Raw genomic sequence first — 15684 nt, 5'->3', positions numbered from 1 at the left:
GCTGTAGGACAGTTCTTCATAGAAGATGCAGATTATTTTTGAAGTGGCTTTATAGCTTAAAAGAATACCACCTCTGCATTAAGCCCCTACAACAGAGTGCCAGAACTGCTCATGTAAATATTCAGGGCCATGCTTAAATGATTATTTGTTAATGTAATTTGAACATAGATCATCCATGGCTCTGTGATAATTTATGTCGACAATTAAGTAGTTGCCATGGCAAACCACTTTTGCATTTTATTTGCATATCAATTGCTATATCAGAATTTTAAGAGAGTTTGCAATTTTCTTCCAGACTTTCCAACTCATTCTTTAAAAACAGGTCCCCATCTTGGCCGGGTGTGGTGGCTCTGCCTGTAATCCCAGCACTTTGGGAGGCCGAGGCAGGTGGATCACCTGAGGTCAGGAGTACGAGACCAGCCTGGCCAACATGGTGAAACCCCATCTCTACTAAAAATACCAAAAATTAGCCAGGCATAGTGGCAGGTGCCTGTAATCCCAGCTACTCAGGAGGCTGAGACAAGAGAATCGCTTGAACCCGGGAGGCAGAGGTTGCAGTGAGCCAAAATCGAGCCATTGCACTCCAGCCTGGGCAGTAAGAGCGAAACTCCATCTCAAAAACAAACAAACAAACAAACACAGGTCCCCATCTCTAGAGTTACTAAATTAATACCTGCTTGGTCCACTTGCTTTTCAGCAGTCATTTTTTTATTTAATGATATGACTGAATTCTTCATTCCCTTTATATATTATTTATTTTATATTTCTTTTGCTTCTCTATGGTACAGTTTGTGAAATGATGACTCTCTAATACAGCCTGGAAGCAGAACTCAGCAAGTTGTAGACCTGCGTCTACAGGTCTCTGCACATAGTAGGCATCCAATACAAGTGCCTAGGACTGAAACTGAATTCTGACCTACCTTCTCACAACATGTCTGCATTTTTTTTACTTTTTACCAAGGGACTACTAAAGGCTGATGAATTAGGAAATGTGTCCTATCAGTGGTATTTTAAAACTGATTCAGACACGGAACTGTTGGACCTGACTTCTGGTGGAGCATCATCTGTCTGGAGAGCCAGAAACCAAGAGCCTCCCTTTGGCAGCCAGAAGTCCTCAGGGCCTTGTGCTCACCAGGAAGAAAAGGAAGGGCTGTTCCCTCTACTCTTCCCATGCCTCTTTGAGGGTGTTCTGAAGGTGGGCAAGAAGGTGGGCAACCAAGGTCACACCACCCCAGAGAAAGCCCGGTGACTTTTTCAGGAGTAAAATTCTGAGGCAGGGCTCCATGTGTGCCAGGCATCTCCGTCCACCTCCCTATGCTTCCCAAGCCCCTGTTCTGATTTCTCTCCTCTCAGTGGCTGACCTTGTCTTTTGGGCCTGAGAGTGAATGAGTAGGGCATGAGATCAGTCATGGGGTTGGGCTATGGTCATAACCTTGATGCTTAAGGTGATTTTTTACCCTGTGTAAAAAGCAGTAAGAATACCAAGTCCTGGAGAGTGATCAGCTGCATTTCATATGCCCACCCATACTTCCATGCATCAGATTTATGACAAAAGCAATTCTATAAGCAGCAAAGGCAAAACCCCCACGTGTCTGTCTCTGCTTTTCCTTTTATTGCTTTTTTTCATGTTGTCCTCTTTCACCCTCAATCATTGCTCACTTCCAAGAAGGCTGAGCCTGCATACACCAGGCCCTTCACCACCACTGCCAGCGCCATTCCCACGACCACACCCTTCACCCCAGCCCTGCAGAGGCAGGGTTCAGCCCCAGGGCAATCTATCTGGTCAGACTCGTGGGGCAGCTTGCTAAGGCTGTCCTGCTGGACTGAGACCCATGCAGACAGAGGGCTGGAGGGAGTAGAGTGTGAGAGCCAGCCCAGCATAAAGGGAAGACTGGAAGATAGCAGGCAGCTGGCCGGTGGCTCATGCTTATGGCAGTCCCTGTGGAATAGGCCCAGCCAGCACAAGTGAGCCAAATCCTGAGCTCAGTTTAATGGCTTCGGTCCCAAATCTGAGTCACTGGGGATTCCATGGACTTCTAAGAGAGCCCTACACGCATTTCCAAAAACAAACTGCTTGATGTTGTCATGGAAAACCTGGATCTTTGCATTCTATGGTTTCACGATGGATTACATCCAGGTCACAACCTAAGGAAGACAGCTGGCAAAAAGCCAACCCTGCTGGCTGATCACCCGGCTTTTGTAATGAATCCCAGAGGGATGCAAACCGATGTGTGTTGCTGCCTCTGCCAAGTCCTTGGAAAAGTTCTCACCTCATGAAGACTAATCAACCTGTGATTTACTCCGCCAGGAGAATCTCAGAAGCCACCTGCAACCAACACTCAATGGCTAGAAGCTGCCTCCAGAAAGAGAAGGAATGGAAAATGTGCGTGTCAGGGGAAGGGGAGTGGGAGGAAGGAGCTCTGTTGTCAATTTGACTGCTCTCTCCTGCCTTTTAAAAAAATGATCTGAGGACACCCCTGGTTACACCAAAGCCACAGGACTGCTGTGCACCCTGAGCTCCAACACAGGCAGGCTCTTAAGGACAGGAAAGGCCCCTACACACTGTATTTGTGTTTGATTGGAACAGAGTAAGGTCAATTCTAAAAGCTACAAGATATCCCTGTTCCGTAGAATGCAACAAATCCGGGAAACAAATAATATACTAAAACTTGCCAAGAAAGCAGAAATACTTTGATAATGATTCTATAGCTACCATTTATTATTTACTATGTGTTAAGCACTATGCTTAAGCCTTTCTCATATATTATCTAACTTAATCCTCAAAACAGTCCTGAGGTATAAACCTATTGTCATGCCCATTTTACAAGTGAGAAAACTATGGTTCAGAAAAGTGAGGCAAATTGGTCCGTGTTTCACAGGCACATTCAGGTGAGGCCTGAACCCTCATTACTGAGTGAGTGCTGAGTGTCAAGGACATGTGCACAGTATTTAGAAAGTATCAGCCGGGCGTCCACCTAATGGTGCCCTGAAGGCAGATCCTGCTATCTGGATTCACATAACAGGCAATGATTATATTTCATTACTGCTTAAGTTAGCCCAGAGTTTGGGATTTCCATTGAAGTAGCAGATTCTTTCACACCCAGTTTCTAAACTCAGAATATCAAGATTTTGGTTATTTATGCTGTGTTTTTTTATAGACAGTGAAGGCTACACAAGCCTGTGGCCTATTTATATCTTAAAATTAGGTGTAGCAAAAGAATATGCTTACGATCATTTTTCATCCAGTCACATTTTTGCCAAAATGTAAGTTGTAAGAACAAACACAGCCTGAGTGTATTTCTAAAGAATCCTTTTGTTGCTCTGGCAACAGCCTCCTTTCTCACCATTTGTTTCAGTGTTGAAGAGATCCAGGGCTGAGGGAGAGGGGGCATAGGGAGAGAAAAGGCAGATGCTCCCAGCTGCAGCAAGTCCTTGCTGAGGCTGGGGCTGACCAGAGGCTATCACAGACTGGCCAATGGGAGAAAGCAAGCCAGCCCTTTCAGATGCCAGTGTGGCAATGCCCTCAGCCACAGATTCAAGAACCACAGCTGCCCTTTACATTGGCTTGATGTGCATGATGAGACCTCCAATAGGGGAGAAAGTGCCCACTGAATCATGAGAAGGATAGCTCAGTCCCTCTTTTTTATGATTTTTTCTCTGAGGGGTGATGCTAGGCTGGAAGGAGAAAAGAAACCAGTTCTTTCCTGTATTTCAGCACTTAGTCTTCGATCAGTGGCTCCTAGACAGCAATCAAACTATGCAGGAATCTCTGCCTCCTGCCAATTTAAAATTCTGAGTAATTTCAGTATTTTTGAGATGCTGCATAAGTAACAGGGGTAGGGAGGAAGTTAAAGCTTCCAGACTGGAAAGAGGCAGAAGATCAGCACCAGCCCTCAGCAGTGCTCCCACTTCTTTCTCCTCAACCTTCCTCCAAGAGACCTTGTGCAGAGAGAAAAGTCAGAAAAAACTCACTGGAGGCCAGGATCAGTGGCTCACACCTGTAATCCCAGCACTTTGGGAGGCAGAGGCAGGTGGATCACTTGAGGTCAGGAGTTTGAGACCAGCCTGGCCAACATGATGAAATCCTGTCAATACTAAAAATACAAAAATTAGCCAGGCATGGTGACAGGCGCCTGTCATCCCAGGTACTTGGGAGGCTGAGGCAGGAGAATCGCTTGAAACTGGGAGGTGCAGGTTGCAGTGAGCCAAGTTCGTGCCACTGCATTCCAACCTGGGCAACAGAATGAGAATCTGTCTTAAAAAAAAAAAAAAAAAAAAGAAAAGAAAAAGAAAAAAAAAACTCACTGGAGTGTTCAAATAATACCTGAGAGCCATACTAATCTTTGTGCAATAATGAACACCTTGCCATTAATGTGATGCACACCAGAGTACCAAAATATGTTGGACTAATCCACACTCAGACATGGAATTCACTCAACTAACACCTTATTATAAACTGCATGTAAACAGTCTTGAAGGATACCTATGCTTTGCTTCTGAATGACTGCCAAAGATAGGTTTAGTGTTATGGCCCAAGATGTCCCACCCCTTCCAGTAAATGGCCACTGGTTTGCTCGAAGGTAGTTAGATCACCATCAAGTTCCTCAGGATAAGAAGCACTCCTACATGACAAACCAGTAGTCTCATCTACATACCAGCAAATCAGTAAAGCCCATAATAAAGGCATGAAATCATCAAGGATGTGCAAATACAACAGAGCGAGGGAAAACTAAACAGAAATCCTACTCTCTGGTCAACCAGGGCTCTTCAACAGGATTAATAATTTGTGTGTGCTGGCTTCCCTTGAGCTACATGTTTGACTCTTCAAAAGCCTTCAGTAATACTTCCCTGCAAAAGTTTTAAGATATACACATGCACACACACACACACACACACACACACACACACACACACACACACACACACACGCCCCTGAGGCACCGTGTGTCCAAGGAGAATAAAGCAGGGATATTTCTCTGACAAGAAAATGATGAATCAATCTTGAAACCCACCTTTAATATTTCTGGGTGGTGAGATGCCAAGCTGAAGGCGAGAGTCGTCTTCAGAAGTGGGTCAAAAGGGGACAAGGAGCTTCACAGAATCAAACTCTAAGCCTAAAAAGTCTAAAGGAAGCTCATATTTTCCAATCTCCCTATTTTTCAGAAGGAGAACACTGAGACCCGGGGTGGTACATTTATCTCAAGTGAAACTGCTAATGAGGAGCAATGCTGAAATACAGAATCCTGGTCTCCCAAATTCCATGAGTGCCTGAGTCACTTGTGGTGTGGCTGATCCCGGCAGATGTAGAGATGAGGGACCTGAGACTTGTCCCTTTGGGCCAGAAAGTTTAAAGGGCCTGGTGTCTGGATGGTGTATTCCCCCATGAAAGCAAATCAGAACTAAGGAGCAGGCCCTCTGTCATTTCTCTTGGCCCATTACTCCCCATCCCCCACCTCCACCCTACACAGGGGCCTCCTAAGATTTGAGGAACAGTAAACTTTATCTTATCGGCTGTTTGGGAAAAAACTGTCATTTGATCTGTTTATTTGGAAGCCAGCCCTGCTGAGCTCAAGAGTTTGCTATGAGGCCAGCTAGAGTGAATTCATTTGGGGGCTGCTGCTTCACAGCCCTGGACATATGGCTCAGTGCATAGCTTTATTTTGAAGAATCCTGTGCACACAGCTCTAGAATTTGCTGAGGGATGAATCACCTGTGCCCTTCATTTAGGGTTGTAGGTGGGTAACTTTGTCCTGTTAGAGTCTAGATTAATGTCTTGGTTAAAAAGTAAGCATTTGTTTTCTGAATATCAAAGCAAGAGTCTACTCCTCTACTTCTTTGGGGATGTATTCAAACTCAGCCGTGTGTTTGTGTGTGTGAATTTCTGTCACCCAGAACAAGAACCTTGAATCAAACCTAGACAGATTGTTACCCCATTGGTTCAGGACCCACCTTTCAAACCCATGCGGGGAAGCCTACGAAAATACTGGTAGCAGTGGATGCTTTCCTGCAGCTCACAACCTCTCCCTGGGACCACTGTAAAGAGCTCATGCTTTTCTTTCCACCCATTTCTAATAAGCTCGTTAGTGAGAAATTCCCAGAAAATGGAAGAGTTCGCTTGCATTTTCTGATCTGAATGCACAGAACATTCTGTCAGGCTCTAGGAGACAGACAATTTAAACCAGAACATCACTAAACACAGAGCAGCTGATACTAATTCCTTCCCAGCCCGTGTCTTTCCCACCCAAGCTGAAATCATCTGGGGGCTGGAGCTGAGAGTGGATGCGGAAAGCAGGCTTGCTGCTTCTTAATGAGCGCCCCCGCTTACATTCCTCTTAGCATAAAGTGCTTGCTGCAGGTGGGACTCACGCGCTCCATAATTCCTCAGGGAGTTGCACTGAAGTGGAGAGCATGCTTTTAATTTAATGGGAAAAACAAAAAGCAGGAGTAGTTACTCAAACTAAAACCAACAGCTTAGACCCCGAGGAAATAAGCAATGAGGACCATGTAAGACCAGAGAACAAGCCTGTCTTCCTGTGGGATAAGACAGGGGAAAGGGACCCATGCGAGCAGCACACAAACGCCTAGAACGGAAGGGGCAAAGGAAACCTGAATAGACAGAAAGTGGTCTTCTCCAAAACTGGCAGGAAGCGAATGCCCAGTACCAGAGTGCGCTGCACCGGCAGCTCTCCATCCCTCCATCCCACCGTGCCCGGGGTCCTGCCTTCTTACCTGCAATTCCTTGCAACAGCCCACAGACATTGAAGATGCTTTTCTTCATGATGCTCTGTACACACATGGTGAAGACGGACACCAAGGCCACCATGCAGAGAATAAAGATTCCCACAGCCAGGAAAATAGCTGTGGCCTGCCAGAAGCCGCTGGCGATCTCGCCGAAGCTCTCGGCGTAGGGCCCGCACAGCGTGTCCCGCTGGAAGTGCTGCACCCCTGGGTTCCGGATGCAGCGGGCGTAGATGCCCAGGGTGGGGTGGTAGGGCTCCGGGGAGCCCCCGCCCGGGCCCGCCGGCTCCACGCCGCCGCGGCTCCTCGCTTTCCCGATCAGCCAGTCTGCACTCATGAAGGCAATGAGCTCGGCAAAAGCCACCACAATACTCAGCAAGGTCCAGAGCATCGAGCGACAGGTGACAATGACATGACACATATTGATGTTCCGGGCGAAGAAAGAGTCAGGAATCCACGGAGTTAATCAAAACAAGAAAGTCGGTGGGGAAGGAGGCTCGGGCGGCCCGGGAAGGAAGTCGCAGCTGCAGTCATTCACTCCCGCCGCCGGCCGCGTTCATGCTGGAGACAGCGCTCCCGGACCCAGAGCACCGCCTGCGGCCTCACCTAGGGGAGAGGGAGGGCGGTTAGCAGCGCCGCCAGGCCCCGCCCCGCCTTCCCGCCGCGCAGCGACACCGTCCAAGTCCGGCCCGTGCCCGCAGAACCCTGCCAGCAAGCCCCGGGCCTGGCCAGCATGCCAGGAGGTTGTTGCACTGGCTGCGTTCGTTTCAAGTTCTTCCTGACCTCACTGCACTTAGAACTCTATGTGGCAGTTAACCTTATCTCTAGGGAGCACCATGGAAGGAGGCGGCCAGTGCCAGGTCCTGCTCCCAACCCAGGGGGCACTGTCCTGGTTGCTGCTGCACTTTTAGGACAGGGCTCCCGCTCCCTCATCTTTTACTGGAAAAAGTCAAACAGCACAGGGATCCAGAGAGGAGGAGGCAAGACTGGCAATCAACTCTATTAGTGGATGTTTTGTTTTGTTTTTAAGTTTGCAAGACTTTTTGCCTGCTGTTTTGGTACTAGGTGAGCTAAGTTTTGAGAAACTTGGACCAAGCGCTTTTGCTTAACAGTAGAGAGTAGCAACACCCCGCTTTTATTTCCTCGAAATTAAATTACTAGCAGAGACATAAGTGTGTTTTCTTCATAGGTAAATAAGAAACAATCCCATGTAAAAGAATAAACAAAACATTGCTCCCATACCTATATTTTATCCATTTTTCACAGGGTGATTTTTAGACAAAATAATTTACACTAATTAAAACTCAAAGAGGGGGAAAAAAAAACCTTAAGAGTTCATGACTTACTTGGGGAAATTATTTTTAAAAGACATTAATGACCGTTAACTAAGCATCATTACAACTGAGTGGACTCGTTGACAACAAAACCTTGTCTATGAAGAATGCATCCCTTGAATTGTCCCAATTCATCCCATGTGCCTCTGCCCAAGCTTCGATTCACCCCAGGTCGGGAACTCAACATGCCCATTGTTTCTCATTTCACAGAGGCCTCATTCTGTCTCCACGGAGGAATGACTTCATTACCAGAAGACATTGCTCCAGTGGCTCAAGCCTTCTTCAGAGGAGTCTGGACCCTGAAATGGGGGCCAGCAGGGCTGGTTTGCAGCCCCATTTTCTGCCCCATTCCAAGGCCAGGAACAATCACATAGCTCACATCTGGGCACATGGCCCTGCTCTGAATGATTAGATCTCATTAACCGAGGTCAAATCAACTCCATGAGAACTGCAAAGAGCCCCCTGGCACGTTGGGAGTGGGGTGAGGCAGGGAGTTATCGAAGAGGAAGAGAAGCAGAGAAATAAGGAAGCCCAGTGTCAAAGCTTAAAATGCCCATTTCTACACCCTGCACCAGCTGTCTGCCTGCTGGCTGACTTCCTAGTGAGCATGTGACTCTACCCATCCCTTGAAACATGATGTATTTTAAAATCCTCATATCATGGTAGTTGCTATACAAGATGCTATTTTGGGGACACAGCTAGTGCACTACTAGGAACATACGCACTTAATTGTCAGGGTGTGTGTGTGTGTGTCACAGCGCTGTGCCAAGCACTGGGTAAGGGAAGGGAATCCATCAGGTATGGGTTCCAAAGCCAGCTCCAGCACTGACCATATGGATGCCTAACTTCTCAGAGCTCCCTCGTCTGAGCCGGTAAGGGTAGCCTACCTCACCAGATTGTTGCAAGGAATGAGAACCTACTGAAGCACCCAGCACAGTGCCTGGCAGAGTAAGTGCTCAACAAATATCAACTCCCTGCCCTCCGAAGCTTTTCCTGTAACATAGATGACACCGTTCAGACAACTATTGATCCAACTGAGGTGCCCAGTAGATTACAGAAACCTGGCCACTGCACACAGAAAACATTAAGCACAGGCTACTTAGAGATGGACGAAGTCATTCATGTCTAAACTTACCTTGCAGCCTTCAAGGCAGAGTCCTGGTCTTCCTGTTTCCCCACTACCTAACTCAGCTGGTGTTTTTATATTGGATATACCTTCTGGCTGAATGCTAATTTATCTCCACCAGTTGGATATAAGTTATCCAGCTGGTGGAGATAAATTAGCATTCAGCCAGAAGGTATATCCTACTCCGACTCACTCATTCTCAGCTTCCTCCTCCAGATAGTACCAAACAGAAAGCCTTTTGAGAAAAAAGTTACTAAGGGCTTTAGAGGAGATTGTTTGTAATGAAAATGATCATTCTAAAAGAGAACAAGAAAATGAGCCACAAGGACTCCCAGGAGGCCCTGAGAGGCTGCACGTACCCATCAGGCTCACAAATACTTTGGGCCCCCAGGTGGCAAGCCCAGCCTGTTGAGAGCTATAAAGCCTTCGCATTTGATTAGAAAACCATTTTACTGTTATGCACAATCTCTTTCCCATCCCTTTTCTCTGTTAAATGTAATTTTTCTTTTTTTTTTTTTTTTTTTTTTTTTTTAGATGGGGTCTCACTGTGTCACCCAGGCTGGAGTGCAGTGGCATGATCTCGGCTCACTGCAACCTCTCTGCCTCCCCTCTCCTGCCTCAGCATCCAGAGCAGCTGGGGTTACAAGCACACACGACCATGCCTGGCTAAATTTTTGTATTTTTAGTAGAGATGGGGTTTCAGCATGTTGGCCAGGCTGGTCTCAAACTCATGACCTCAGGTGATCCACCCACCTTGGCCTCCCAAAGTGCTAGGATTACAGGCGTGTGCAACCGCCCCTGCCTGAATGTAATTTTTCAATGAGAACATTCATATTTGTCCCCTTGCAGAACTGCAGGGCTCCTACAACCTCTCAGGTGACTTGTATCTTAATGACTGCTCGAGTGTCCACTGCCCTGGCCAGCAAGCTCTACTCAGAGTAAGAAATGCAATTAGTTTGCAGCTTCTGAAGAAAAAGGCTGTAAAAGTTCAGGACAGGAGAAGATGGGACATCTGGGCTTAGCAAAATGCCTGAGAACAATTTGAAGGCAGGATTACTTAAGGACCCACATGCTTAAGTAAAAATAATATAGTTCCCTCTCCTTTATGCTAAAACATTTCCTCATTCACTGCACCAAATTCTCACACCCATACAAGATTGGCTGGGATAAGGGCTTCATTCTTCTGTTTTCAATAGGGGGATAAGATGCTCTGTTCTCCCTAGTAAGTTTGCTAACTGCTACTATCAGAGGAACAGTGGTGATACGCAAGGCTGACTAAAATCGAGGCTTCCTGGGGGTGGTGATATGGTTTAGCTGTGTCCCCACCCAAATCTCATCTTGAATTATAGCTCCCATAATTCCCACGTGTTATGGGAAGGGCCCGGTGGAAGATAATTGAATCATGGGGGCGGATCCCCCATACTGTTCTCATGGTAGTGAGTAAGTCTCACAAGATCTGGTGGTTTTATAAGGGGAACCTCTTTCACTTAGTTCTCATTCTCTCTTGTCTGCCACCATGTAAGACATGCCTTTTGCCTTCAGCCATGTTTGTGAGGTCCCCCCCAGTCATGCAGAACTGTGAGTTCATTAAACCTCTTTTTCTTTATGAATTACCCAGTCTCACGTATGTCTTTATCAGCAGTGTAAAAACGGACTAACAGAGGCTGCAAGCAAAGTTCTCAGGGTGGCAGGACAAGGGACCATCTGGAAGTGCAGCAGGGGGCTTCTGCAGTGGTTTGTGCTCTGTCCCAGTTTGGCTAGGTGCACTGAAAGGCAGGTACCTGCTGAGACATCTGTATCAAAGGGGTAAGAGATCCTCATGACAGAACCTTGTTAACCACAGGGATACGAGGCACAGCCCTCCTCGGCCTGGCATCCGTTGCTATTAACCATAATGCCTGCTTCCACAAAGCCCACTTCATAAACTAGGCCCTCGCTGCCATTCTACCTAAAACACTTCTCCTCTACGGGCCACTAAATACGTTTCCCCTCGACAACACCTGACCTTACTATCACATCCCAGGTGATTGTGGATAATCTAGACAGCCCTCTGATGTTCAGAAAATGATGACTGGCACAACGGTGTGCAAAGTAAAGCCTCTTCACTTAAAAAAAAAAAAAATGAGAATCCTGCAGAAACCTACATTAATACCAGAGAATAGGGAGCAAAGAGGAGTTTCAAAATGGCTGGTCTGTGGGAGTCAGTCCTATGTACAGATTCTTCCCAGAGCCCTAATTTGAAAAGGTAGAGTGAAGGTCCTCAGTAGAGCTGAGCCGGGGTTTGTCACTTAGATCCCGGATCTGTCTTTGGCAGCTTCCTGCTGTCAGCAGGGAAGAAAGTGTATGTGAAGCCAGAACCACCCAGTGCCCGCCGGCTGGATCACCCGGACAGAAACTCAGGAGCAAAGTTCACATCTACCTGGAAAGAATGAGGGAAACCTGAAGGATGTCAATCAAGGTTGAATCAAAAAGCTCTCACTCCTCACCCTGATGGGAACAGCACACCCAAAGAATGAGGCCAGGACAAACAATGTTTTGAAGAACACTACCTTGCTTACTCACCCTGGTTCTGTTTTTCAACTTTTTTATGAACGTTTTCAAACATAAAGTTGGCAAGAACAGACAATGATCACCCACATACCCAACACCCAGATTCAACATTTGTTAACATTTTCCCATATTTGTTCCACCAATTTATAGCGTACACACTCACACATTTTCTGAACTATCTGAAAATGAGTTGCAGATGTTCTGACACTTCACCCCTAAATACTTTAGCATACACCTCCTAAAAATAAGAACATTTTCCTATATAACCACAACAAGATTAGCACACCCAAGAGAATGGACAATAATCCCCTTATATCCAAAGCCTAGTTCCTACTCAAATTTCCCTACCCCTGCCCTGTTTTTAATAGCTGTTTTCTTAAAACCATGACTCAATCACAGCTCATGCATTGCATTTGATTAGGTTCTTTTAGTCAAGAATAGTCTTCCCACCCCAACCTATTCCACCACATCCCAATTATTTTCCCCGACATTGACTATTTGAAGATACTGGGCTAGTTGTCCTACAAAATACTTGACAATCTGGATTTGTCCATTTCCTCATGATTTCATTTCAACTTGTTCTCTATTCTCTATTTCAGAGAAACTGGAAGTTACATCTAAAGGCTAGACTGGTAGATGCTTGGCCGATCTCTGTTTTCACTCTTGCAATCTCCCTCAGACACATGAATCCCACAAGTGTCAGCAATATGGCCTCCATCCCCGTTTCTTCTGCAAGGATGGAAGGATTAAGAGAATTAGAATGTATGTGCTTTTGCCTTCCAAGAGTTGGAAAGACCCTCCAGAGTGTTGCTTCTTAAAGTGTGGGTTCCTGGACCATCTCCCAGAGGAGAATGACAGCTATCTGTTTTAAAAAGTACGTTCCTGGTCCCCAACCAACCACTGAATCAAACTTTTTGGATGGTGCCAGAATCTGCATTTCTAACAAGTTCCCAGGAGAGCCTTTCACAGAAAGGCCACTGTAAGGCAGCGTGGAAAAGGTCAGTTCCTTGGTATTGCGGAGGGGAGGCTGAAGGGCAGAGGCAGGAGGAATGTGGCCTGGCTCAGTCAGGACAGACCCAGCAGCCAGACCACCTGTTCCCTGCACAGCTCATGATGCCTCCCAGGTCACAGGGCCCGGTGACTGTAGGGAAACCAGCTGTTCTCCCAACTCATCTGTTGTCTGATAATCCTCGTACAGCATGAAAAGATCTGCCCAAACATTCAGGTCCTTCTCTTCAGAAGACAAAAGGAGCCTTCAGAACTGGAAGGATAGTGTTGGCACAAAAAGTACAGGACTTTGCATGACTTAAAAAAAAATGTACCAAAGGAGGTTTTGAAACTCTCACTCTGGCCACCCCGTAAAACACATTCACTACAGAAATACAGACATCTGATTATATTTAAGAGGACCCAAATGCACTAACAATTCTATTATTCTTTAGGGTACAGTCTAAACATGCTCAAGACCTCCTGCTTTTGCCAATTTCCTTGGCTCAACTTCTGATCAACTCCTCTTCTCCATCCCATCTCTGACTTCTGGGAAAACTCTGAAGCTATGGTTCCCAATTAGGGGCAATTCTGTCCCCACACCAACTTTGCAGGGGACATTTGGCAATGTCTGAAGGCATTTGGGGCTGTCACAGCTGTGGCGGTAGGGGTGTGTGCTACTGGTATCTGGTGGACAGGGGCGCTGCCAAACAAAAATTACCTGGCCCCAAATGTCAGTATCGTCAATGTTGAGAAACCCTGCTCTGGGGGTTTCTCACAGAGGGCAATTTTGAATGTATAGGAACAACTTGAGATGATTTTTAAGATCTATTTTTAAAAGGTCTATTCTGATGCGTATGTCTATAATCTGCGCATTCACGATATTTACTAAATTAAATATATTTTTAGTTGTTTTTCTCCATTTTTAAAAAAGGCCATGCTAGTTTGGATGTCCAAGATGACAGGATGATAGGGACTGGGGCCCCCGAAGCCAGGGCAGACTGACTCAGAACCTTGTGCCCTTGAGCCTGTCTTTCCTGGGGTCCTGGGTGGTCTCTGCATCACACGCTAAAGTTAACTTCTGTTTTCATAAATCTCTATTCTGCGAATGGCAAAATGGGGCTCCCCATTCATTACTGTTACCTTTCTTCACCTACACCTGAGGGGCCTGGACACAGGTTCAGAAAACTGCATGGTTGGCCACACAGGCTTCTGCTTCTCTCAAACTCCTCTCCTCCAGAGTTGGGCTGGTCACTCAGGAGGTACTCAGGTGGCCTTGGCCACCCCAAATCTCAGGGAATCTCAAGGACCCTACAAGGTAGACCTATAAGATTTTCAGGCATTCAGATTCTTACCTGACCCCTCTTAAACATGCTTCTTTTCCCCTTGAAACCGTTGACATTCTCAGCTGCCTCACAGCCCCTCCCTCCAAACACACCTGAACAAGTCTCTTTTTTCCTGGGCATGGGACCCTCCACTGAGCTCTTTTGACCCCCATGCTCACTGTCAAGTTTGTTGTTTAATGCACCCATCCTGGCCAGTCATAGGTTTCTTTCTTGATGCCAACTCCAACTCCTCCTGTATCCAATTAATCTACCTCTGGCCACTCATTTCTAGAGGCCATTTTCACCCTCCCATCCTGAGGCATCTGTATTAGTCTGTTCTCATGCTGCTAATAAAGACACACCCGAAACTGGGTAATTTATAAAGGAAAGAGGTTTAATGGACTCACAGTTCCACATGGCTGGGGAGACCTCACAATCATGGCAGAAGGTGAATGAGGAGCAAAGGTACATCTTACATGGCAGCAGGCAAGGAAGCATGTGCAGGGGAACTGCCCTTTATAAAACCATCAGATCTCGTGAGACTATTGACTATCATGAGAACAGCATGGGAAAAACTCGCCCCCATGATTTAATTACCTCCCATTGGGTCCCTCCCATGACATGTGGGGATTATGGGAACTACAATTCAAATGAGATTTGGGTGGGGACACAGCCAAACCATACCAGCATCTATAGCCAGAGACGGAAGGTCCACTTGTCTGGTCCTATTTTCTAAATGATTCCTTCTCTTCTAAAGCCCACTTGCGTATTTTATGTTTGTTTTCCCTCTATTTCTACAAATGTCCTCATCTAAAAGCTCTTTAGGGGGCAAGTCTTTCTTTGTGTGTCTGTCCGACAGGCAGGAGGGGCTGAACAAACCAACCTCTAAGGTAGACACTAAAATCTGATGTAGCCCAGATGCCATAAGCAGGGGCCATATGCCTATGCCTGTACAGACCATAGGGTCAAAAGCATTTTCAGTTTTACATGAAATTAAAACTTGAATTTCAGGAGTTGCCTTTTAATGCCACTGCTTTATAGGAATTTTAAATGAAAGGTGTTTCTCAAGTTTATAATGAATTCTGTGATACTGGGCAAAATATAAGTCTTAAAGTGAACCTCTTGTGTCTTCTCAGGATAATAAGAGAGTTTTAATTAAGAAAAGTAACAGGCTGGGTACAGTGGCTCACACCTATAATCCCAACACTTTGGGAGGCCGAGGCGGGCGGATCACCTGCGGTCAGGGATCAAGGTAAGCAGCGTTTTCCAACTTTCCCTAATGAAAATGCCACATTCAAAACTGTAGAAAGGTTTATACTTTCTCCATTTATTAACTAGAGGAAATCCCCAAATATTTAGGATTCATATTACGCTTTGAAAACAGATGGGCTTCAGTGCAGCTTCCAAAGGGATGCACACTCCTCAGGGGAACGTGAGCTCCACGCGCAGCTGCCAGTAGCCACAGGTACTTTTGAATACAGAACGATCCTTCAACTCTGGGCAGCAGCCTGGCCTGCAGGACTGAGCCGGTGTAATGACTCAGGAATGTGCCAGCTGGGAGGAGGTGGCCCAGTGAGTGTTCCTCACTGCAGCCTAGATGAAGTCACTGCACGCTCAAAGTTCA

At 46.3% G+C, this 15684-nt stretch overlaps 1 protein-coding gene across 2 annotated transcripts in view; it reads right to left on the bottom strand.

Annotated features, from left to right (window-relative positions):
* The window catches only part of LHFPL2 (LHFPL tetraspan subfamily member 2), a 163099-nt gene that overhangs the window by 17962 nt on the left and 129453 nt on the right, over positions 1 to 15684 (bottom strand). For both annotated transcript variants that reach the window (XM_063700672.1, XM_031003206.3), the window contains exon 3: positions 6730 to 7344. In XM_063700672.1, coding sequence (XP_063556742.1) covers positions 6730 to 7159 — 430 coding nt within the window. In that variant the 5' untranslated portion in view covers positions 7160 to 7344. The remainder of the gene's footprint in view (positions 1 to 6729; positions 7345 to 15684) is intronic.

This window comes from Gorilla gorilla, chromosome 19 (assembly GCF_029281585.2).
Source record: "Gorilla gorilla gorilla isolate KB3781 chromosome 19, NHGRI_mGorGor1-v2.1_pri, whole genome shotgun sequence".
NCBI lineage: Eukaryota > Metazoa > Chordata > Mammalia > Primates > Hominidae > Gorilla > Gorilla gorilla.
The sequence above is the reverse complement of the archived record's forward strand: the minus strand, read 5'-3'. Positions and strand labels throughout refer to the sequence as shown.